The sequence below is a fragment of the Mytilus californianus genome, unplaced genomic scaffold (genome assembly GCF_021869535.1).
Source record: "Mytilus californianus isolate M0D057914Y unplaced genomic scaffold, xbMytCali1.0.p SCAF_11, whole genome shotgun sequence".
In the NCBI taxonomy this organism is placed as follows: domain Eukaryota; kingdom Metazoa; phylum Mollusca; class Bivalvia; order Mytilida; family Mytilidae; genus Mytilus; species Mytilus californianus.
This window is the reverse complement of record NW_026262593.1, coordinates 33,991,501-34,018,737: the sequence shown is the minus strand read 5'-3', so window position 1 is coordinate 34,018,737 and position 27,237 is coordinate 33,991,501. Positions and strand designations below refer to the sequence as shown.

The 27,237-nt window shown below is 30.7% G+C and overlaps 1 protein-coding gene across 3 annotated transcripts in view; it reads right to left on the bottom strand.

The window, feature by feature from the left end:
• LOC127719954 (peroxisomal targeting signal 1 receptor-like) overlaps positions 1 to 27,237 on the bottom strand; it is a 156,587-nt gene that overhangs the window by 114,624 nt on the left and 14,726 nt on the right. For 2 of the 3 annotated variants that reach the window (XM_052226324.1, XM_052226325.1), the window contains 9 exons: positions 25,412 to 25,530; positions 24,585 to 24,642; positions 23,015 to 23,158; positions 20,738 to 20,808; positions 15,846 to 16,031; positions 15,033 to 15,111; positions 14,329 to 14,415; positions 10,328 to 10,485; positions 1,484 to 4,930 (listed from right to left, as the gene is read on the bottom strand). In XM_052226324.1, the coding sequence (XP_052082284.1) occupies positions 4,729 to 4,930; positions 10,328 to 10,485; positions 14,329 to 14,415; positions 15,033 to 15,111; positions 15,846 to 16,031; positions 20,738 to 20,808; positions 23,015 to 23,158; positions 24,585 to 24,642; positions 25,412 to 25,530 (1,104 nt within the window). In that variant the 3' untranslated portion in view covers positions 1,484 to 4,728. Of the gene's footprint in view, positions 1 to 1,483; positions 4,931 to 10,327; positions 10,486 to 14,328; positions 14,416 to 15,032; positions 15,112 to 15,845; positions 16,032 to 20,737; positions 20,809 to 23,014; positions 23,159 to 24,584; positions 24,643 to 25,411; positions 25,531 to 27,237 lie in introns of those variants that run through there. The other variant, XR_007990567.1, reaches the window with a different exon arrangement.

The following is a 27,237-nucleotide window of genomic DNA, read 5'->3' as shown; positions in this document are numbered from 1 at the left end:
ATTTTAAAGGGTGTTCTCGTGTTGTGTTGTTACGCCACTGTCCAAGGAAAAGAGGGTTGTGAAATCACAAACATAATAAATCCCACCTCATTCTCCATGTGTCTATTCAAAGCCTGAAATGGGCAATCCAGTGATGTCGTTTGTTGAAGTCTCTCATATCTGTTTTTTGTTCATTAGTGTCAGGAATTAAACAACTAATTCAAAGTCCCATTGCTTTCTAATTCGAAGTCTATATTGTTCAGCATTCATAACCATTTTAGCATATTACAATACGTTTAAATAAAGTGACAGTCAATTCATGTCAAAACAATACCTTAAACTGGCTTGTGCTGAAAAATTTATACCTGTAATTGCATATAAGAGCGCACTGGTTATTTTTATTATTCAAAATAAACATTTAACAGAGGGATATGTCCATAAAGGGGTCATTTTATACCAAAACTACAGAAAAAATGAACATACTTTGAAATTTACAGCTTATGCCTATGAAACAGCTATGCCTAGGAAACAGCTATGCCTAGGAAACAGCTATGCAGCGGAAGCAGCTATGCCTAGGAAACAGATATGCCTAGGAAACAGCTATGCCTAGCAAAACAGCTATTCATAGGAACATACTATTTTGTTTGATATTCTATCCCTTGATGTACTGTGGATTCATTTATTTAAGTGTTTCACTATAACAATGAAATCAACTAAATTGGTACACTACCAACAACAATGAATCAACAGTGCATAATATCAAGTTTACCTTGTCTCCTTATAAGATATGGGCAAACGAATTCATTTTCAGAAGGTATATATATTACCTTATCAAAAAAGTACCCTTAAACAGGAAGTGACTGCCAGGAAATTCTGAAAATTGTTTACAACTCAATATAATCTGGGAACAATATATCTATGTCAATATATATGTTCCTGATATCATAAAGTCCTAGACAAAATATCAAATAATTCTTTTATACAAAAGCTGAGAAATTTGTGAGGAAAACTCCATCTTCAGTATTTTTTAAAATTTCAAAGTATCATCAAAGACGGAGTGGCTACCCATCAGATCTGAAAGAAAGCCTGGAACAGTAAAATAGATAGGTTTCGATATGAGGTAATTTGAGTGTAAGTTATTCCCCTTGGCTGCCATTTTTGGAGGTCTGAAATGGACCAAAAAGCAATACTTCAGAACAAGGAACTTGTATAGTTCTTACTATACAAATCCTTGTTCAGAACAGGTGTTGTCAGTGCTTAAAAGTAACACTTATGTCATATACTGTGATATGTGTGGCAGGCAAGACATTAGTCACTATTAAATGTATGTATGAAGACATCATATAATTGACGACTTTCTAATTTGTGCACTTTCCCATAAATTTCCTATTTCACAATCCTTATGTTATAACGTCCCAGTAAGAACCGATTGCTCGATGACATTGTTTATGCAGATTGACCTTGAGTCAACAAGTGCAACTCAAACATAATAAGTCACTCGAGATTGGTGTATAAAAATAATTTAATGGAAATAATCAATATTCTATAACAATCATTCATAAACAAGATAAAAGCATGTCACAATAAGTCTCAATGAACAAAGTGTTTTACAAATAGGGTGGCAGTCTTTACATGAAAATACCATTGGAAGCTTATATAAGATATCCATCAATATAATTAGATTGTACACAATGCCACTGTTCAATGTTATTATGGTAATATTGATTAACCTTCTATCGTCCAAGACATATATTTTATCAAGTCACATGAAAAATGGACACTTCTACATCTGTAAATCAGCCACAAATAAAAGAATTTCTTTCAATAAAAAAAAAATTACCACATATCCCCATAATCATCTGCTAATGAAATAATGAGCTGTCAATGGTGTTTTTAAATAGTTTTAAAAAAAACATTTTCACATACAAAATATGTGCCCTTATATCTGGATATAAGTGTTGGACTGGGACAAAATTCTGAAAAAAATTTCAAATCAAATTACATGTGTCAAATATTTTTAATGACCTATGGATATCAACAACCATAAATAGGATAAGAGCATACTAGTGATATGTGAAAATGATCATGCTTTGTAAAAACTAAAATAACAAAAGTGATGAACTCCAAGGACAATTCAAAACGGAAAGTCCTTTATCAAATGGCAAAATCAAAAGCTCAAACACATCAAAGGAATGGAAAACAAATGGCATATTCCTGACTTGAAACAGGTATTTCCTTGTGTAGAAAGTGGTGGATTAAACCTGGTTTTATAGCTAGATAAACCACTCACTTGTATGACACATATAAACAGACTAATTAAAAAAACAATGGACCTTTCCATTCAATATAATTGAACATTATACCAAATATCAAAGGATTCTTTTGATAAAGTAGAACTATTAACTAATACAAAAATTAGCAATTTATAATATCAAAATATTAGCTGAAATTTCCATCTTTTTATTATCTTATATATGAAGAGATGATATATAAAAGTCTCGGGATATAAAAATGTTATTGACACAATCACCTATTCAAGAACATACAAAACTTGAATGATATAAACTCTTTATCAAGTGGTAATAAGACACATACGGACCAGCAAAAAAAGTTATGAATTGGACCTACCAGACATTCATATGACATGTAGAAGTTGAAATGTGTGATGGACTGTACTTTTCCTTATTGAGATTTTATTTTGATAAACTGGAGATTATCTCATTTGAACCATATTGCATCAATTACTAAAAATGTACAATATATCTGATACTTATGTTAAGTGTAAATCATTTGTATTTTATGTGGTTTCTCAACAACTCTGTATTAAATAATTGAAGACCAAAGATAACATGTTTAATAACATATCAATCATAGATGTTTAAGCTGTCAACATTAATTGCATACCAAAGTTTTGACTCATTTAGATAAAACAGATGTTTCAAGAACATACAAAATTTGGATGATATCAATTAAGCTTCATTAAAATTTCATATCACTATTTGATAAATATACAAAGGCATGTATACAATTGCAATTTTACATGTTGTGATAATGCATGTGCTTAAATTTCTGTCTTTTTGTGCTTAGTTATATGATATCAATATAGCTTCATTAAAGTTTTAATGCACTCTTACAAACTCAGTTAACTTTTTTTTAAGAGAAAATTTTTCAGTTTGTTTCATATTTATCATTATTATATAGTATTGACGTAAATCAAGCTATCAGTTATTTTTGTGTCATGTTTTGTTCATGTTTTGGGCCTTAGAATTGACAGTTAAATATTTATCATGTTTCATTGTTCATGTTTAAAGGCATTGTACAATGCATAAATTGGACAATCAAGTGCTCACATACCGGTAGTTAAATTTTGTGGTTTAACTCCTGCTGCAAATAAAGAGAAAATTAGAGCCTCATGGAAGTATTTACCATAGTCTTAATACCAAACATATGCAAATGCTCATGATTACCATTTGTTATTGCAAGGTCAGGAAGAAGAAGGGGTTCAACTGAATTATTGTCTTCCAATGAATAAATAAATTGTTGCTTTACTTGGATTCAATTATTTTCGTGGATAAAGGAATGATTGTAATTTTGTGGATATTTTATTTTTTATGGTTTTGGCAAAATTTGCATATAAGCATATAGAAATAAACTCATCATAGATACCAGGATTGAAATTTTGTAATTGCGCCAGACACGCTTTTCGTCTACAAAAGACTCATCAGTGACGCTCGAATGAAAAAAAAATAAAAAAGCCAAATAAAGTGTGAAGTTGAAGAGCATTGAGGACCAAAAATTCCTAAAAGTTTTGCCAAATACAGCTAAAGATAGTTTGTCCTTGGTTGAACAAAAAAATTCATTGTTCATCTATACCCACAAAATCCACGAATAATAATGAATCCACAGTATATGACTTTAGAATACCAGAAAAATGTAAATCATGATGAGATATCATGCACAAAGTTAGTTTGTTACACATATAAATGACTCACTAAGTGCCTCTTTAATGACTATCAATGGCTACAGAGAGGTTGAACAAATTAAATGATGAAACAGTTCTTATATCAGAGATCCTACCACACAGCTTTCGACCAAATGCATGCACAAACATTTTATTATGTATACAAGCTCATCTACAATTAGTGCCATAAAACTTGAATGAAGCTATTACTGATATCATATCATAATGAAAGAATTTTTTTCTCATCAAAAGAAAAGTAAATAGAGTGAAAAGACAGCAATCATTGTAAAAATAGTTGCATCAGATGACTGCATTAGAAAATATTATTACCCAAATATTAAAAGTGTAAGAACCTACATGAAGAAGGTCAAATCTAGTGAAAATAGGCATATATGTTTGTGTTGCATTGGAAGATGATCAATAGCACACAGATTCATTCCTATTAGCAAAGCTTAACTTCTACTGAAAATAACAAACTTTGTTATTATATGGTATTGCTCCAATTATAGAATTACAAAACTCGCTCTCTTCTCTCAAATATGGCCCATAACATAGAAAGTTTAAAGAGAATTAAAATATACTATAATATCACATGCTTGCAATGTTTGGTGAAAGATGATATTCCTTTCAATGTATCATATCAAATGCCAAGTGCACAAGGCCACTGTGACCTATTTTTCAACATAAATCTGACTTTTCTGGATCTATTTGAATATCAAATTCAAAACTCCGGGTAAATAATCCATATTTTCCTGAGTAGTATAATGTTCCCCCATATTTAGTTGATATCAGGATTCCATGTTAAAATCTCTGTTTAAACTGTCTAAATCATTTCTATCACAAACTTCATACAAATCAGGTCGTCCCATAAGTGAAACTGCCATTCTCAATGTTCCCCAAATATTTTTCGACATTACTAACTGAGGGTCTTTCAATCCATGACTCTTTCTCTGCATATTCAAAGCTGTCAAAAAATGTTCAACTGCTTCACTGAAATAACAATATCAAGATTAGTTAAAGGCATAAAAAGAAATAATTTAAGCAATGACTGTATTTATTTTAATGAAGAAATAACATAAAAAATGGGGTGCACACTTAATAACCCGTGTAGTGTGTTATTAAAAAGAGGGCACCACATTTTGTATGTTATTTCGAAAAGACAGAAAAAATACTACAATCATTCCTAGTAATTTAATTCTAAATTCCATTTTTAAGTAGTAAATCATGAAAAAAATGTTAATGATGTCACGGTCACATGATAAAATTATGTCTATGAGCTGAAAGATTTTTTTTTTTGATAAAAATCTTTCAGCCAATCAGAAGACATGTTACATCCAAAATTACATTATTATGATGTAGATCTAGTTTTGAACTACACCAACATGCTGAGTTTGTATTCATAGTATTGGTCTACATGCATGAAGGCAGGCATTTCATCTTACTTTTTTCTTCATCTCATTTGTCTACGTCAATTAATGCCTAGGGTTGACTAGAGTATAGATATATGGTCATCCCTTGGTCTTCTTTCATCTAGAAGTAAAACCCTTGCCATAGTAGGGATTTAGAAATACCCAGCCACGTGTTGTCAGAATGTGGTCAGAATGAGGATGTTAAATCCGACACCACATGTAGAAAGAGTGCTACACCCTCTACACATTAAAGAACCCTTGTAACAATTCTCTGAGGGGTCTGTAGATGGTCTGTTCCTATCCAAAATGCTTTTGTTTTCCAGTGCCAGTTTCTACGTTTCATCATTGTTGACCCCTACCCTACAGAATCTACCTATTGTATTAATTATTTGTTCTCATCTTGAATAGCATGAAATTATACGATTGGACAACAAGGAAACAACAATCCATCAATCAATTTCCACTTCTTTACAATATAAGATGTACTTGCAGAAGATGTAGCACAAACAAAGTCTTCGGTTTGAAATGTCTTAAATGTGAATTTTCAATTATACCTCTTAATCTTTTTGCATGAAGAATTCAATTCCATATTATATGTTCTTGCAGAAGAGGTAGCACAAACAAATTTTTGAAGTCTTCGGTTTGAAATGTCCTTAAGAAGAAATTTCTGTGTTTTAAAATCAATATTAATTTAAGATTCACAACTAGACATCACATTATCTCTAACATTAAAGGTGATTTAGGAGTTTCAGGGATTTTCCTTAGGTAAGCAAAATTATCAATGGCATTTTAATTTTTTTATATGAAGTTTTTCGTCCTATCACTGCAATATTTAGAACGTTCTTAGGAATTTCAAATCAAAGGAGAAGCCATAGATTGAAATTAAAGACTCTATACAAACCAATAGAAGAACATCATTCAAAAGTTCTTGTTGCAGTAAAAGTTTAATCTTACAAAGGGCAATAACTCAGATAATTTTTCTTTTTAAGTGCAAATATCATTCAGATTCTTAAAGGGGCATTAGATGTCAAATTCATGTTCACCGATTTGACTCAAATTCTTATATTCGACTTATAACATACTAAAACGCATATCCAAATTATAGGTTGCATTTCTGTAAATATTGACAATGCAATTTTCCATAGGAACTCCTTTTACAGCTAAAACTGTACCACTTTTACTATGAAGTTTTGAAAAAAATCATATCCTAGAATAAAAAGTTCATATGCACTACAATTTTTTTCAAAGGTCAAAATATAGGGCTGTGTGGCATATTTTCAACGTTTATATGCCCCAAACTTCTAAGAGTTTAAACTAACACTAAATTTCTTAACTATCCCTACCTTGACTGTAGGATTACCACAGATTTCAATATAAACAATATGCATATGTATATTTACTGGTAACATTCCCAAGTTATGTCTCTATGAGATGAAACATACAGATCATAACTGGTAACCAGTATGTAAACAAAATTAATTATCTATGAGTATTCTATATCTCCCCAAAAGAGGTGTGGTTTCAGAAACAGCTGTATTTACAAAGTGCAACCTATAAAAAGTCTAAAATAAACAATTGACAATGCATAGACTGGATAGTATATATCAGCATTTTGTGTGTGTTTTAGTCTAGACGCCATCTAATTAACCATCGAGGTGACCTCTGAAGACTGCCAACGATCATATAACCCGATATAAACATAAACATAGATGTAAATAGATTGCTAACTCGTGCAATTGGATTTTTCTAAGTCTGTTTAATTTCATATTATAGGTTAAAAAAATATGCTAATAATCGTTTTTTCATTTTTCTAGATCTAACCAGTCAACCAAATGGGTAACCCTTGTTTCACTTTCAATGTTTACACTCTTTTCCATTTAATAACTGAACATGGCTAGTTCATGCTTAGCCCATCTCTAGCTATAGTTATCAATTAAAGTTCACATGAATACGGATTCAATGAAGTCGTATTATTCACTTGCAAGTGAGTAATTCATTAGCAACGTTTCTTTGCTTAATTTGACAAAACTGAACCAAACTGGCTGTTAAAGCGAATTATGATTTCACTATTTCACTTTCATTAATGATTGAACATAAAAAAATTCGTAAGGGTTCCGCGGAACCCAGTGTCTCGCCTACTTTTTCTGTTAATCGCAGGCTCAACAAAAATGAGGAAGTAAATCAATAAAAATATTCCTCTTGATACTATCTTTTGATTGTAAGAAGCTTCTGTCCAAGTTTGGTAAAAATCCAGGATAGTTTATGAATCTAATAAATGTTTAAAAACTTTAACTGAAGACTGAATGTAATGTTAACTGGAAGAAAACAAAATTTTCTTCTAGATACTAGCATTTGATCATAAACAAGCTTCTGTCCAAGTTTGGTACAAATCCAAAATAGTATAAGAAAGTTATTAAAATTTTAAAAACTTTAACCACAGAGTGAATATACTGTTTCCTGGCAGAAAATCTAAGTCCATTTAAAAGTAAAATACGGAAAAAATGGATTTATTTTTTTACAAAATTCCTTCTAGATACTAGCTTTTGATCATAAACAAGCTTCTGTCCAAGTTTGGTACAAATCCAAAATAGTATAAGAAATTTATTAAAATTTTAAAAACTTTAACCACAGAGTGAATGTATTGTTTCCTGGCAGAAAAACTAAGTCCATTTATAAGTAAAATACGGAAAAAATGGAATTTTATTTTTTACAAAATTTACTTCTGGATACTATCTTATGATCATAAACAAGCTTCTGTCCAAGTTTGGTACAAATCCAGGATAGTTTGAGATAGTTATTAAAATTTTAAAAACTTTAACCACAGAGTGAATGTAATGTTTCCCGGCAGAAAAACTAAGTCCATTTATAAGTAAAATACGGAAAAAATGGAATTTTATTTTTACAAAATTTACTTCAGGATACTATCTTATGATCATAAACAAGCTTCTGTCCAAGTTTGGTAGAAATCAAGGATAGTTTAAGAAAGTTATTAAAATTTCAAAAACTTTAACCACAGAGTGAATATTTGTGGACGCCGCCGCCGACGCCGACGGAATGTAGGATCGCTATGTCTCGCTTTTTCGACTAAAGTCGAAGGCTCGACAAAAATCATATTTTATTTTATTTTATATCTCGTAGCTAATGTCCCTTTAAGACACCTTTTACATAAAAATCCAGTAATATGCATCTGAAACACTGTAGTTTTCTTTGCCTCCATATGGATTGTTTAATAATTGTTGACATTCAAAAGTAGTGGCAGAATTAATATAGTCATGGCCAGAGAATTCAAAATGTTCAGATATTAGCTTTGCCTTTGAGGGAGTATTTGGTTCAATAAACAAAAATTAAGATTAAATCTGATTTCTAGGAGTATAATTATTATGGATGAGTAAAGTAATAAACTTTAGGACTAAACTCATTTATTGAGTCTTTTATTGTAAGTCTTTGCTAAACTCCAACAGAACTAACTGTAACTCTAGTGATAAGAGTATGGCATAATGCTAGATCTTAACACAATATTTCTAGCATAATGCTGTCCAATCTGTCGCACATTGTAATTTTAATCTAATTTGTTAAGCCCTCTTCCCTCCCATACATTGTATTCAAGCTCTCATGCTAAAATGTGATTGTGTTTATCCTGGTGATATGTTTAACATAATAAATAAAAATTCAGCAATTTTTCTATTTGTAAACATGCATAACTCTAGAACGGTTGTGTATAAGTTTTATAACATTTGGTTGAGACAAACTAAAGTCAGTGAACTGAAACGAAAAATTCAGCAATTTTTATGTTTATAAAGGGACATAACTGAAGAATGGTAAAAGTGTTGCCACCAAATTTCGTACTTCATCTGTATTATGTAGTAATAAGCAATGTGTATAAGTTTCATAACATTTGGTTGAGGCAAACTAAAGTTAGAAAACGGAAACAAAAAATTTGTACTTGATCTTAGTTTTGTGGTAATGAATATTGTGTATAGTTTTCATAATGTTTGGTTGGGGCAAACTTAAGTTACAGAATGGAAACTAAAAATTTTGCAATCTTTCGATTTATAAAGCGGCATAACTCAATAATGGTTAAAGTGACACTGCCCAAATTCAACTTCATCTGTGTTTTATCAGTGGAAGTCAAAATTAAACATTGCATTGTATAAAGCATTGATTGTAGTTGATTCAACTATAATCATGGACAAAGGAAGATAACTCCAATTTTAAAAATTACTTTGACATTTAGAAGAAAATAAAAATTTTGCAATTTTTCCATTTTTAAAAGGGCATAACTCTAGAACGGTTAAAGTGACGCCACCAAAAATCGAACTTGATCTGTGTTTTGTGGTAATAAGCATTGTGTATAAGTTTCACATCCTTTGGTTGAGGCAAACTAAAATTCGAGAACGGAAACGACAAAATTCAGCAATTTTTCCATTTGTAAATGGGCATAACTCTAGAACGGTAAAAGTGACGCCACCAAAAATCAAACTTGATCTGTGTTTTGTGGTAATAAGCATTGTGTATAAGTTTCATAACATTTGGTTGAGGCAAACTAAATTAAGAGAACGTAAAGGAAAAATTCAGCAATTTTTCCATTTATAAAAGGGCATAACTCTAGAACGGTATAAGTGACGCCACCAAAATTCAAACTTGATCTGTGTTTTGTGGTAATAAGCATTATGTGTAAGTTTCATAACATTTGGTTGAGGAAAACTAAAGTTAGAGAACGGAAACGATAAATTCAGCAATTTTCCATTTGTAAAGAGGCATAACTCTAGGACGGTAAAAGTGAGGCCACCAAAATTCAAACTTGATCTGTGATTTGTGGTAATAAGCATTGTGTATTAGTTTCATAACATTTGGTTGAGGCAAACTAAAGTTAGAGAACGGAAACCAATTTTGGGACGTAAGTACGTACGTACAGACGTACAAGGGTAAAACTTAATGCCCCCTCCGCTACGGCGGGGGCATAAAAATTGTTACTTACTTGTGAGCTCCCAGATTTATACATGCTATTCCAAGATTATATCGCGACCGGATAAAACCTGGCGATATGTGTAATGCATGATGGTAGGCCTCAACTGCTTCATCACTTCTATTTCCATTGGCCAAAGTAGCACCTAATTTATTCCATAACAAGGCATCCTGTAAAACAGTTGTACAAATACTACTTGATTGTACAAGTTAATAGAATGGGGGTTTAACATGAATAAATTCTGTGCGATATATGAAAAATACACTAGCTATTAATTAATCATAATATCGGATACATACAGTATATCAATACCTTAGAATTTAGTTATTATCTTATTATAAAGGACATTATGAAGAAAACAGTATCAAAAAGTCAAATTTTCTGAATGAAGATCTTTATCTATACCTTATACACTAGATTCAACTTGTTTTTATCTATTGTAGTTACCTTATACACTAGATTCAACTTGTTTTTATCTATTGTAGTTTACCTTATACACTAGATCCAACTTGTTTTTATCTATTGTAGTTACCTTATATAATAGATCCAACTTGTTTTTATCTATTGTAGTTACCGTATACACTAGATCCAACTTGTTTTTATCTATTGTAGTTTACCTTATACACTAGATCCAACTTGTTTTTATCTATTGTAGTTACCTTATACACTAGATCCAACTTGTTTTTATCTATTGTAGTTACCGTATACACTAGATCCAACTTGTTTTTATCTATTGTAGTTACCGTATACACTAGATCCAACTTGTTTTTATCTATTGTAGTTACCTTATACACTAGATCAAACTTGTTTTTATCTATTGTAGTTACCTTATATACTAGATCCAACTTGTTTTTATCTATTGTAGTTACCTTATATAATAGATTCAACTTGTTTTTATCTATTGTAGTTACCGTATACACTAGATCCAACTTGTTTTTATCTATTGTAGTTACCGTATACACTAGATCCAACTTGTTTTTATCTATTGTAGTTACCTTATACACTAGATCCAACTTGTTTTTATCTATTGTAGTTACCTTATATAATAGATCCAACTTGTTTTTATCTATTGTAGTTACCTTATATAATAGATCCAACTTGTTTTTATCTATTGTAGTTACCGTATACACTAGATCCAACTTGTTTTTATCTATTGTAGTTACCTTATATAATAGATCCAACTTGTTTTTATCTATTGTAGTTACCGTATACACTAGATCCAACTTGTTTTTATCTATTGTAGTTTACCTTATACACTAGATCCAACTTGCTTTTATCTATTGTAGTTACCGTATACACTAGATCCAACTTGTTTTTATCTATTGTAGTTACCGTATACACTAGATCCAACTTGTTTCAACTTGTTTTTATCTATTGTAGTTACCTTATACACTAGATCCAACTTGTTTTTATCTATTGTAGTTACCGTATACACTAGATCCAACTTGTTTTTATCTATTGTAGTTACCTTATACACTAGATCCAACTTGTTTTTATCTATTGTAGTTACCGTATACACTAGATCCAACTTGTTTTTATCTATTGTAGTTACCTTATACACTAGATCCAACTTGTTTTTATCTATTGTAGTTACCTTATATTATAGATCCAACTTGTTTTTATCTATTGTAGTTACCGTATACACTAGATCCAACTTGTTTTTATCTATTGTAGTTACCTTATACACTAGATCCAACTTGTTTTTATCTATTGTAGTTACCTTATATAATAGATCCAACTTGTTTTTATCTATTGTAGTTACCTTATATAATAGATCCAACTTGTTTTTATCTATTGTAGTTACCGTATACACTAGATCCAACTTGTTTTTATCTATTGTAGTTACCGTATACACTAGATCCAACTTGTTTTTATCTATTGTAGTTACCTTATACACTAGATCCAACTTGCTTTTATCTATTGTAGTTACCGTATACACTAGATCCAACTTGTTTTTATCTATTGTAGTTACCGTATACACTAGATCCAACTTGTTTTTATCTATTGTAGTTACCGTATACACTAGATCCAACTTGTTTCAACTTGTTTTTATCTATTGTAGTTACCTTATACACTAGATCCAACTTGTTTTTATCTATTGTAGTTACCGTATACACTAGATCCAACTTGTTTTTATATTGTAGTGACCGTATACACTAGATCCAACTTGTTTTTATCTATTGTAGTTACCGTATACACTAGATCCAACTTGTTTTTATCTATTGTAGCTACCGTATACACTAGATCCAACTTGTTTTTATCTATTGTAGTTACCTTATATTATAGATCCAACTTGTTTTTATCTATTGTAGTTACCGTATACACTAGATCCAACTTGTTTTTATCTATTGTAGTTACCGTATACACTAGATCCAACTTGTTTTTATCTATTGTAGTTACCTTATACACTAGATCCAACTTGTTTTTATCTATTGTAGTTACCTTATATTATAGATCCAACTTGTTTTTATCTATTGTAGTTACCGTATACACTAGATCCAACTTGTTTTTATCTATTGTAGTTACCTTATACACTAGATCCAACTTGTTTTTATCTATTGTAGTTACCTTATATAATAGATCCAACTTGTTTTTATCTATTGTAGTTACCTTATATAATAGATCCAACTTGTTTTTATCTATTGTAGTTACCGTATACACTAGATCCAACTTGTTTTTATCTATTGTAGTTACCGTATACACTAGATCCAACTTGTTTTTATCTATTGTAGTTTACCTTATACACTAGATCCAACTTGCTTTTATCTATTGTAGTTACCGTATACACTAGATCCAACTTGTTTTTATCTATTGTAGTTACCGTATACACTAGATCCAACTTGTTTTTATCTATTGTAGTTACCGTATACACTAGATCCAACTTGTTTTTATCTATTGTAGTTACCTTATACACTAGATCCAACTTGTTTTTATCTATTGTAGTTACAGTATACACTAGATCCAACTTGTTTTTATATTGTAGTGACCGTATACACTAGATCCAACTTGTTTTTATCTATTGTAGTTACCGTATACACTAGATCCAACTTGTTTTTATCTATTGTAGCTACCGTATACACTAGATCCAACTTGTTTTTATCTATTGTAGTTACCTTATATTATAGATCCAACTTGTTTTTATCTATTGTAGTTACCGTATACACTAGATCCAACTTGTTTTTATCTATTGTAGTTACCGTATACACTAGATCCAACTTGTTTTTATCTATTGTAGTTACCTTATACACTAGATCCAACTTGTTTTTATCTATTGTAGTTACCTTATATAATAGATCCAACTTGTTTTTATCTATTGTAGTTACCGTATACACTAGATCCAACTTGTTTTTATCTATTGTAGTTACCGTATACACTAGATCCAACTTGTTTTTATCTATTGTAGTAACCATATACACTAGATCCAACTTGTTTTTATCTATTGTAGTTACCGTATACACTAGATCCAACTTGTTTTTATCTATTGTAGTTACCGTATACACTAGATCCAACTTGTTTTTATCTATTGTAGTAACCTTATATTATAGATCCAACTTGTTTTTATCTATTGTAGTTACCGTATACACTAGATCCAACTTGTTTTTATCTATTGTAGTTACCTTATATAATAGATCCAACTTGTTTTTATCTATTGTAGTTACCGTATACACTAGATCCAACTTGTTTTTATCTATTGTAGTTACCTTATACACTAGATCCAACTTGTTTTTATCTATTGTAGTTACCGTATACACTAGATCCAACTTGTTTTTATCTATTGTAGTTACCTTATATAATAGATCCAACTTGTTTTTATCTATTGTAGTTTACAACATACACTAGGTCTGACGTGCTTCTAAATTTGATTTAATTTGTCAAAACTCTGTCTGCTATGTACCTAAACTTGGTTTAAATTTTTCAACACTAGGTTAAAATATATTTTATTTGCTTAAATATGCATAAGAGATGAGTCACAAGTTAATCAAACATATGAAGTCTTCTCCCAGAGTACTTACATTAGGTCTAACTTGCAAAGCTGCACTAAAACAATCTACAGCTTTATCATACTCGCCGCTCAGATTAAATAATACACCAAGTCCATTCTGCAAAAAATATGTATCTTTGAAGAATTTTAGATAAAAGCAGAAGCTTATTTTAGATGATTACATCAAAACAAATATAACAAGATGCCATCAAAATGACAGCAAGCATGTTTGTCTGACATTTATTAGTTTCATTGTAAAAGGAATCAATGGCAATAACTCCTGAATGACAAAAATGAAAAATGTCAAAACCAATCATGACCTCTGTTTAGTCTGACAAAAAAACTACATATGTAAAATCAGAAAAGAATTGGATCAAGCATTCTCAAGTTTCGCACAGAATTGACATAAAGTACAGTTTTTCAATCAATCAAGGACCATAACTCCTAAATGGCAAAACAAAATTTGTCTATATCAAACTCTTTGTCATCAGACACAACACATTAGAATTTGATAACCATAAGTTATTATGTGGAAACTGCATAAGAGTACTATTTTCTTATCAATCCTTGACCATAAATCCAGAACGGTAAAAAGCATTGGTTGAATGTTTCTCCAGTAATTGCACAAATATTATATATTTTGATAAGCATACACAAGATTGGTAGATATTTTTTAAATAAATATCATTAATCTCTTCTCTGATTGGCCAAAAGCACAACTTATATTATCATTACCTGCACATCTGCATCAATCTCTTGAGGGGACATTCTAGCAGCTTCTATAAATAGACCTTGTACTTCTGTGTGATCAGAACTACAAAAAAAAAGACCAAGTTCAATAGTTTTTCCAAACAAAGTATCTGTTTTGATTAGTAAGATGTATAAATACACAGCAAGCATTCTGTCAAGATGATGTTCTTACATTGAGAATTCACATGAGAACTGTGGATATTAAGGAATCTATACTCCAAGTCTCTATGAAAACACTATAGGTGATCTGTTTTAAGAATCTTTCAAGTATACATTCTTTCAAGTCTAATTTCAACTAGTAAATTTCCCCACAATCAAATGTTTTAAATTATACACATCATCTTGGATTTCTAAATTCCTATTGAGTTTTGGACTTTTGTCTAACCTTGATCTGAGCATGCGAGTTTCCTTGTTTGAGATGAAGAATCTCATTTAAGCATTATTGTTTTTACACAAGCTATTCAATGCTTTATAATCTTTAGGTTTTGTTCACTTGACTGTTTGGATAGGTATTTATATAACTGATCTTTAACAGGAAAATAATTCCACAATTTCATCAAAAATTAGACATGAACTCTTAAAAGTGTTTTAAAACTTTATCGATTAAATAACTTAAGATCAGTTTAATATGTAAATGTTAATTATGGTTTTATCATTCATAACTAAGATTCTTATCTCTTGACTGATAAAAGTAAAAAGAAAAATAAGCAAAACATAAACAAATTATCAGATTTTCTTTACATGAATATTGTAAAAAAAATATATATAAAATATGATCGTAATAATCTTAAATTCTACCTGGATACAAATGAGGAAGGAGCAAGTGTAGGAGCAATTTCACCTGGTACCATGTGTGAATATTTAGGATTATTTTTCAACCACAATTTCAAAGTCTGACATGCATGTCCAGCTAACGATTCGTTTGTATAACTAACTGCTAAGGACATTAGTGCTGTTAAATTTGAACTGTTCAATTCCAAACATCTGAAAAGACAGAAAATTAAGGTTCAAAAGACATCTGAAATATATGCAATCAAGCATACTGAATAAAACAATACTCATGATTAATCGAAGTTAATGATAGAACTACAATATCAATTACAATTTTATGATTGGTCTTGTTAGGAGAGGGGTCCGAGAAAGAAAACATCCTCCAACATCATTCATTGAAAGAAATTTTATTTAAGACTTGCTACAATTTACAACTCTACAAAACCCTCCATGTATTTGTTGTAACAGTCAAAAGTCATTCCCCTTTTTTGAGCCCTAACCCAATAAAATTGAGAATGGAAATGGGGAATGTGTCAAAGAGACAACAACCCGACCATAGAGCAGACAACAGCCGAAGGCCACCAATGGGTCTTCAATGCAGCGAGAAACTCCTGCACCCGGAGGCGTCCTTCAGCTGGCCCCTAAACAAATATGTATACTAGTTCAGTGATAATGGACGTCATACTAAACTCCAAATTATACACAAGAAACTAAAATTAAAAATGATACAAGACTAACAAAGGCCAGAGGCTCCTGACTTGGGACAGGCGCAAAAATGCAGCGGGGTTAAACATGTTTTTTGAGATCTCAACCCTCCCCCTATACCTCAAGCCAATGTAGAAAAAACAAACGTACAACAGTACGCACAGTAAAACTCAGTTTAAGAGAAGTCCGAGTCCGATGTCAAACCCATTTCTTATTCATTTCATATTCATCTTCTTAACAAATAATCAATCTATAGAACAGTCCTTTGAGGGGTGTAAGGACCTTTTTTTCGAACATCAGGATTGGGCATTTATTTTTGCAGGAATTTGGGTATTGGGTCTTTATTTTTGCCAGAATTTGGGTATTGGGCCATTATTATCACGGGAATTCAGGATTTAAACTTATCAGGACTCTGGAATTAATAATTAATTTTTCAGGATCCAGGAGAGAATACTTTATTTCTTCTGGAATAGGGATGACACCCCCTCCTACTGCCCCTCTCCTTTTCTCAATCCCTTTCCCAAATCTCAGAAAAAAGTTTTATTTTCATTAATGTAAACACTTTTCCCATTCTACAGCTATTAATTCTGAATTTTCATAAAGCTAACATCAGCTATCAGAATCCCTACACTTTTACTTCATGGCAAATTGGAGAACTAAGCAGGTAAGGAAGCTGATGTTCAAGTGTGATGCAGGTGCTTCTGGCAAGAAGGGTAACCTAAAGAAGAATTGTACTTCTGGCAGGAAGGGTAACCTAAAGGAGAATTGTACATTCTGATTGAAAGACTGATTTCCTAGGTTAGTATAATTTACTAACTAGTTATTTATTGTTGTTCATTGCAGTTTATAGTATTTGACTAATTTCCTGAGCTAGTATAATTTACTAACTAGTTATTTATTGTTGTTCATTGTAGTTTATAGTATTTGACTAATTTCCTGAGCTAGTATAATTTACTAACTAGTTTATTATTGTTGTTCATTGCAGTTTATAGTATTTGACTAATTTCCTGAGCTAGTATAATTTACTAACTAGTTATTTATTGTTGTTCGTTGTAGTTTATAGTATTTGACTAATTTCCTGAGCTAGTATAATTTACTAACTAGTTATTTATTGTTGTTCATTGCAGTTTTTAGTATTTGACTAATTTCCTGAGCTAGTATAATTTACTAACTAGTTATTTATTGTTGTTCGTTGTAGTTTATAGTATTTGACTAATTTCCTGAGCTAGTATAATTTACTAACTAGTTATTTATTGTTGTTCGTTGTAGTTTATAGTATTTGACTAATTTCCTGAGCTAGTATAATTTACTAACTAGTTATTTATTGTTGTTCATTGCAGTTTTTAGTATTTGACTAATTTCCTGAGCTAGTATAATTTACTAACTAGTTATTTATTGTTGTTCATTGCAGTTTTTAGTATTTGACTAATTTCCTGAGCTAGTATAATTTACTAACTAGTTATTTATTGTTGTTCGTTGTAGTTTATAGTATTTGACTAATTTCCTGAGCTAGTATAATTTACTAACTAGTTATTTATTGTTGTTCATTGTAGTTTATAGTATTTGACTAATTTCCTGAGCTAGTATAATTTACAAACTAGTTATTTATTGTTGTTCGTTGTAGTTATAGTATTAGACAAATTTCCTGAGCTAGTATAATTTACTAACTAGTTATTTATTGTTGTTCGTTGCAGTTTATAGTATTTGACTAATTTCCTGAGCTAGTATAATTTACTAACTAGTTATTTATTGTTGTTCGTTGTAGTTTATAGTATTTGACTAATTTCCTGAGCTAGTTTAATTTACTAACTAGTTATTTATTGTTGTTCGTTGTAGTTTATAGTATTTGACTAATATCCTGAGCTAGTATAATTTACTAACTAGTTATTTATTGTTGTTCATTGTAGTTTATAGTATTTGACTAATTTCCTGAGCTAGTATAATTTACTAACTAGTTATTTATTGTTGTTCATTGTAGTTTATAGTATTTGACTAATTTCCTGAGCTAGTATAATTTACTAACTAGTTATTTATTGTTGTTCATTGCAGTTTATAGTATTTGACTAATTTCCTGAGCTAGTATAATGTACTAATTCCTGAGCTAGTATAATTTACTAACTAGTTATTTATTGTTGTTCGTTGTAGTTTATAGTATTTGACTAATTTCCTGAGCTAGTATAATTTACTAACTAGTTATTTATTGTTGTTCGTTGCAGTTTATAGTATTTGACTAATTTCCTGAGCTAGTATAATTTACTAACTAGTTATTTATTGTTGTTCGTTGTAGTTTATAGTATTTGACTAATTTCCTGAGCTAGTATAATTTACTAACTAGTTATTTATTGTTGTTCGTTGTAGTTTATAGTATTTGACTAATTTCCTGAGCTAGTATAATTTACTAACTAGTTATTTATTGTTGTTCATTGCAGTTTATAGTATTTGACTAATTTCCTGAGCTAGTATAATTTACTAATTCCTGAGCTAGTATAATTTACTAACTAGTTATTTATTGTTGTTCGTTGTAGTTTATAGTATTTGACTAATTTCCTGAGCTAGTATAATTTACTAACTAGTTATTTATTGTTGTTCGTTGCAGTTTATAGTATTTGACTAATTTCCTGAGCTAGTATAATTTACTAATTCCTGAGCTAGTATAATTTACTAACTAGTTATTTATTGTTGTTCGTTGTAGTTTATAGTATTTGACTAATTTCCTGAGCTAGTATAATTTACTAACTAGTTATTTATTGTTGTTCGTTGCAGTTTATAGTATTTGACTAATTTCCTGAGCTAGTATAATTTACTTACTAGTTATTTATTGTTGTTCGTTGTAGTTTATAGTATTTGACTAATTTCCTGAGCTAGTATAATTTACTAACTAGTTATTTATTGTTGTTCGTTGTAGTTTATAGTATTTGACTAATTTCCTGAGCTAGTATAATTTACTTACTAGTTATTTATTGTTGTTCGTTGCAGGTTATAGTATTTGACTAATTTCCTGAGCTAGTATAATTTACTAACTAGTTATTTATTGTTGTTCATTGCAGTTTACAGTATTTGACTAATTTCCTGAGCTAGTATAATTTACTAATTCCTGAGCTAGTATAATTTACTAACTAGTTATTTATTGTTGTTCATTGCAGTTTATAGTATTTGACTAATTTCCTGAGCTAGTATAATTTACTAACTAGTTATTTATTGTTGTTCATTGCAGTTTATAGTATTTGACTAATTTCCTGAGCTAGTATAATTTACTAACTAGTTATTTATTGTTGTTCGTTGTAGTTTATAGTATTTGACTAATTTCCGGAGCTAGTATAATTTACTAACTAGTTATTTATTGTTGTTCGTTGTAGTTTATAGTATTTGACTAATTTCCTGAGCTAGTATAATTTACTAACTAGTTATTTTATTGTTGTTCGTTGCAGTTTATAGTATTTGACTAATTTCCTGAGCTAGTATAATTTACTAACTAGTTATTTATTGTTGTTCGATGCAGTTTATAGTATTTGACTAATTTCCTGAGCTAGTATAATTTACTAACTAGTTATTTATTGTTGTTTGTTGTAGTTTATAGTATTAGACTAATTTCCTGAGCTAGTATAATTTACTAACTAGTTATTTATTGTTGTTCGTTGCAGTTTATAGTATTTGACTAATTTCCTGAGCTAGTATAATTTACTAACTAGTTATTTATTGTTGTTCGTTGCAGTTTATAGTATTTGACTAATTTCCTGAGCTAGTATAATTTACTAACTAGTTATTTATTGTTGTTCGTTGCAGTTTACAGTATTTGACTAATTTCCTGAGCTAGTATAATTTACTAATTCCTGAGCTAGTATAATTTACTAACTAGTTATTTATTGTTGTTCATTGCAGTTTATAGTATTTGACTAATTTCCTGAGCTATTTACTAATTCCTGAGCTAGTATAATTTACTAACTAGTTATTTATTGTTGTTCATTGCAGTTTATAGTATTTGACTAATTTCCTGAGCTAGTATAATTTACTAACTAGTTATTTATTGTTGTTCATTGTAGTTTATAGTATTTGACTAATTTCCTGAGCTAGTATAATTTACTAACTAGCTATTTATTGTACTGAAGTACATCATAGTTTATAGCATGATTAATTTCAAGAGTTAGTTTAACTTAGAAACTAGCTAACAAAATAATTTATTGTAGGATTTTGTAGTTGATATTTAAATAACTTACTTTTTAAGTGCAGCTATTGCAGCGGGTTCTTGTTCATTTTCTGCCTGTGTTGTACCTAAATACTGCCAGGCCTGATTAAAATAAATACATATATTTGCTTATTTTTTTCACAAAGTTGAACACCAATATTGCAAAGCCTAATATGATATATCAAAATATTTATTCAAAGTATGTGTTGTACATAAATTCTGTAAAGTCCTTGTAAAATATATACATAAATGTGTTCAATTTCTATCTAAATTACTGCAAGGCCACATAAGACTATAAAGAAATAAAATGCTCCGCTGGGCACAGCTTGATACGACCGCAGAGGTCAAACCCTGAACAGTTGGGGCAAGTATGGACACAACATTCAAGCTTGATACAGCTCTGAATTTGGATTGTGATTAAATATTTGACACAGCATAGGTGTCTGACACAGAATGAATGCATGATGTGGTCTAAGAACTTAAAATTTTTTAATTTACCTATTATGATCCATACACTTACACACAAGTTATTGTCCTGAAACTAGAAAAATGCTTGTTTTTTGCCCCTTTTTGGTCCCTAATTTCTAAACTTTTGAGGCAATTATCCCCAAAATCAATCCCAGCCTTCCCTTTGTGGTATGGTACCTTTTAGTACAATTTCAGTGAGACCCATACACTTGAACACAAGTTATTGTCTGGAAACTAGAAAAATGCTTGTTTTTGGCCCCTTATTCCTAAATGATTTGGGCAATTACCCCCAAACTCAATTCCAGCTTTCCCTTTGTGATATGGAACCTTGTAGTACAATTTCAGAAAGATCCGTACACTTACAAGTTATTGTCATGAAACCAGAAAAATGCTTGTTTTTTGCCCCTAATTCCTTAAATTTTGAGGCAATTACCCCCGAAATCAATTCCAGCATTCCCTTTGTGATATGGAACCTTGTGGTACAATTTCAGAGAGATCCATACACTAACACACAACAACGACGCCAACGTCATACCAATATATGACCGCAAAAATTTTTTGCAGTCGTATGAAAAACATAAACATATCTAATAAATAAAATTGAGAATGGAAATGGGGAATGTGTCAAAGAGACAACAACCCGACCATAGAGCAGACAACAGCCGAAGGCCACCAATGGGTCTTCAATGCAGCGAGAAACTCCTGCACCCGGAGGCGTCCTTCAGCTGGCCCCTAAACAAATATGTATACTAGTTCAGTGATAATGGATGTCATACTAAACTCCAAATTATACACAAGAAACTAAAATTAAAAATGATACAAGACTAACAAAGGCCAGAGGCTCCTGACTTGGGACAGGCGCAAACGTGTGGCGGGGTTAAACATGTTTTTTGAGATCTCAACCCTCCCCCTATACCTCTAGCCAATGTAGAAAAAACAAACGTACAACAGTACGCACAGTAAAACTCAGTTTAAGAGAAGTCCGAGTCCAATGTCAGAATAGGAATCAAAAGAAAATAAACAAAATGACAATAATACATAAATAACAAGACTACTAGCAGTTACTGACATGCCAGCTCCAGACCTCAAGTAAACTGATTGAAAGATTATGTCTTCATCATATGAATATCAGGTACAATCCCTCCTGTTAGGGGTTTAGTATTATACCGTCATAAAATATATGAGAAGAACATAACCTGTGTCATGCCAACAACTGGTTTATAATAAATATGTTTAATTCCGATGCAAAGACCCTATAAGTGAATCAATATTAAAGCCAAAATATGCAATCTTTAATGACCTGACAACAGTATCGTAACTATACCCCTTCTTAATAAGTCTGTTTAAAGATTTTGTTAGCTTTTGAGGTGAATACTGACATTTTTGTGCTTTGTAAAGAATATTACCATAAAAGATTGGATGTGAAATACCCGAACGTATAAGATGTCTGCATGCTGATTTATATTTACGAATGATGTCCTTATACCGATGATAAAATTTAGTAAATGTTTTGACTAGTTTATGATAGTCTGTTATTTTTTGCCACTGATTGTATTCTTCCTTCAAGATCTAATTTATGTGAGAGGAATTTTCAATAGTTTATCTTAATCAAAAATTGAGCAAAAATAATCCTTTGCAAAACATTTCCAGATTACAAGAGTTCATAATAGAAACCCAGGCCCGTAGCCAGGATGTCTCTTATGGGGATTATTTGGGGTCATGACACTTTGACATTTATAGTTAAAATTCAATTTGAATCTATATAGTCTTTACTATCAGTTTTTTTCAGAAGGGGGTCCAACCCCTTTAACTACAGGAGTGTAACCTAACTTTTATGTACCTCAGCATGTTGCTCATTTTTCTGCACTGCAGCTTCAAACAATAAAACAGCATTAGGTATATCTCCCTCCTGTAACTTATCTAAGCCTGCTTGGAATGGATTCTCATGATCTATCAAAGGATTCTCTTCTTCAAATTTATATTCCTGTATAAATACCAGTACGTATTAAAACAAAACTCTTCAATAAAAATTTCGAGGCAGTATTTTGTATTCTGTATTCTTTAAGTGTCGCTCTTTACACTGGATCATTCACATGTAACTTAAAAAGTCTCACATGTAAAATATAATATCTCACTTGTATTAAAATCACGTACTAATAGCAGGAACATATATGTTAGATATACTGTTCCCAGCTAATAGGTAGCAACTGTATATACAGTATATACAGACGCAGATCTTTCAAGTCACTGCTGTATTTACCACTTTTTTTCCAGTATTTATTTTTTTATTGTACTAACAACCAACAATTTATTGTACTTTCAATGGTTTTTATGTCATTCATTTATATAAAATACAGATTAACATTTATATTCCTATCATAATGTGTTAAACATTAACATTAATATTGTTTGTTACAACATATGTTTTACTAGAATAGTGTGCAAATATCAAAGGTTTTTTAAGTGGCTTGTATGACAAACAACCTTAGATGCCAAAAAATGTCAAAATATATGTATTAATCAGTGAGAACTGAATGAAAGGAAATCATAAACATGTTCATTTATAAGGGTGCTGTTACAGCCTTCAGTAACTTTTATAAAACATTGGCTATCATAATTTCTGCCATTTGACAGTGCTTGTAGGATTGTGCTGGAAACTGAATATATACTGGATAAGGGTGGGTACCATACCTTTCCATTAATTGTCTAAAAACAAAATATAGACAATAAAGGTCAAGAATTAAAATACATTTCAAAGATTTTAACAGAACAGAGCAAGAGGTAAAAGGTGATATTCTGAAATCTATTTTATATGCAAGTTGCTATTGTCATCTATTGGATCATTTTCTTTTATCTAGCACTTTTCACTTGATCTATTTCCACCTGTATTGATATTGTTTGTATTTCAAACTTAAAATCTTTTGACAAGGGAGCTTTCTATCTCCAATTTGAAAAATGTGTTCAAATTTCAGGAAATCAGTCAAGGCCAATTAAATGTATCTTAAATAGAGTGGAAGGATGGAAAAAAGCCTCATCTCCTCTTTAAAATTTTTGAAATAAAAACTACTTGACTTAAGATCAGCAAATAAGTAAATCAGCATTATTATAAAGAATGCTAACACAACTGGTTGAGATGTTTCTGATTTATTTTATTCCCCTCAGATTTATATTACAACATGTGAAAATTGCACCCATTTTTCTGTAATTATAAAGTCTCATAATTTAAAAACAACAATTCAGACAATAATCAAAACGTTTTCTTTTCTAAAGAAAATTTCAAATCATTTTGTGATCTGTAAATGGACAGATGGATAGTTCATACCTTAATTAATATGTCCCTTTGACAAGAGACTATGCTAAAATGTACTTAAGAAATGACTGTAGGGGATGGGATGGTTCTTGTAACTTACTTTATATGGATCTGTTTGTTCAAATTCTGTTAGCCATGGATGACCATCATTTGTAGTTCTGAAATAAAAAATAATAGGAACTTTCAGTGATAAATACTCATAAATGTTTGTGACATTTCTATTTATATTGCCAAAAATTGTGACAGGAAGGTTTCAGAAAAAAATTAAAACTTGCATTTTGAATTTTGATAGCATTTTATTGTATGCAACATTCAACAATCACAATAATAAATGTTTGCAAAAAATTCTGAATTTACAGTTCATATTTATGACATTCAATAGAAAAGAGTAAGATCATGGATTCTTCTACTTCCCCTTCTTTCACTGATTGACCATTTCATCAGGTTGACTACCGATATTTTGTCACTACTAGGGATGTGCCTGCAGTTATTTTGAAGACAAAATAATAGACTAAATAATAACTCTTTGTTTTTTTTAATTTCCTAAAGGTCTTTTAATTTTATAGGCCAATGTAAATTCTAAAACCTTATACATGAAACAAAATTAATTGTTAATATCAACCAATTTATTTATCCTAGCCTATAGAACCGTGTACATTGATCAATGTCATCTAGAGTTCGAACCCCGCTCATGCTGGTGCACTCGAATCCAATCTTAATTGACTAGGATTGTCAGTTTTTCCTATCTAAGGTCAATGGTTTTCTCCGGGAACTTTGTCTTCCTCCACCAATAAAAACTGGCCGCCACGAAATAGCCCAAATGTGGCGCTTAAAAGTGGCTTTAAAACACCAACAATCAATCAATCAATCAATCAATGTCATCTAAACGTTATTAATTATTATAACTTGATACATTATAAATCTTACTTGTCGACATCCTCCCAATGTTTTTGTAATTTTTCCCAGAAGTTTTCATCTGTTACATCCTGGTTCCCTGTCATCTCAGCATACTCATCTTCCCACTGATCAACTAATGATTTACCAGCCTAAAAAAGAACACAATCATTTAGTTAAACTGAATACCAAGAAGATATAACCGAATAAAAATCAGTAATAAACAAAGAGTACAAATGTTGGAATACAAAACAAAAAGTTGTTGAATATGGTCTGAACCCATCAACACATTTTTACATAGAGTTTTTCAATTACTGTAAAACTAATTATTTCTTTTGTTTGAAGTGTCTTTGGGGTTTTCTATTTAAGAAATTTACAATTCTAATAGATGTATACCCAAGTATCTGCTTTTATATATATATTTTTCTATTTCTTACTGATTTATCCTCTTCCTGACCTGTTGATTATTTTTATTTAAACAACGTGTGGTTTGTTTGATCTCAGTTCTAAATTGGTCAAAATTTGATTATGATGTCAAATTTTCTTGCTTTCCTCTGAATTTCCTATTGTGACCTCATGAAAAAAGGCGACCATGCCTGATGACTTAACACATAGAAAGAACACATATCTTCGCAGATTATTCGAAAGGATTAAGATTGTCTGTATATCGTCTAAAAATTATCAGAGAAACAGAATTCACCACCAAATCTTGTGCAATACGATATTTATCCACTCTCGACAGTTAAATTTCCGAACATTTAAAAAGGCTCGGCAAGCCTCACCTTTTAAATTTGAAAATTTAACTGTCTCAAGTGGATAATTATCGTATCACACTTGATGCAGTGGTAGAATCTATGTGTATATTTATCATTTAAAGAGCAATGAATAATAATGTTTAAATCAAAGAGCTGAAAGCTCTGAGGAAAAATGACGCCACTGTCTCTAATATTGTGATATTTTTTATGCAAGTCTTGATTTTCACATACCGTAATTAGTTTAACATTCCAACATGTCTCATAAGCATATAATTGATATTCGTATATGTGTGTGTTATGTGAAGATGACAACTGGCTGTTTTTTTAGTACAAATGTATAGGTCAAGACTACCTGAATGATCTACAGTATCCAATGACTACTGGCTGTTTTTTTCTATAAATAAATAGGTCAAGACTACCACAATGATCTACAATATCCAATGACTACTGGCTGTTCTTTTGTACTAATAAATAGGTCAAGACTATTTGAATGATCTACAATATCCAATGACTACTGGCTGTTCTTTTGTACATATAAATAAAGACTACCTGAATGATCTAAAGTATTCTAAGTAATGTGATTTTTGTCTTGCAATTACATTTTTCTAAATCAAGAATATAGACTTCTAGTATCCTTTTCAAACCAAATGATTATGAAGAGCCTGTTGTTATCAAGCTCTTATACCCCACATACTCATTAAATAAGTTACTAGTGACCTAGTTATTTCTGTTACTTGAAGCAAATTATATTTCTGTAGATTTAGACAATAGTATAATATTGTTTTACTAGTTTTATTTCACCTTGAAGATTAGACAAATAGGGATACTCCTTTGATTTTTTATTTCATGTCAGTCAGGTCGCTTTATATGAAACTTGAAACCACTTCTCTGCCATATTGTTATTTCATAACAACTCTGCCCTTGACCATGTTGACCCATGTAATTGATATTCATTCTTTAACCATATATCATAGTCAGTTAGTTTTTGATTTTGCACTCCCACACCACCTTTCAGGTCAAATGTCTGTCTCCATTTAAGTTAATGACATTGAACAATCATGGTATTAAACACAATTCCAATAGTGATAATGCTGTTCTAGTAGG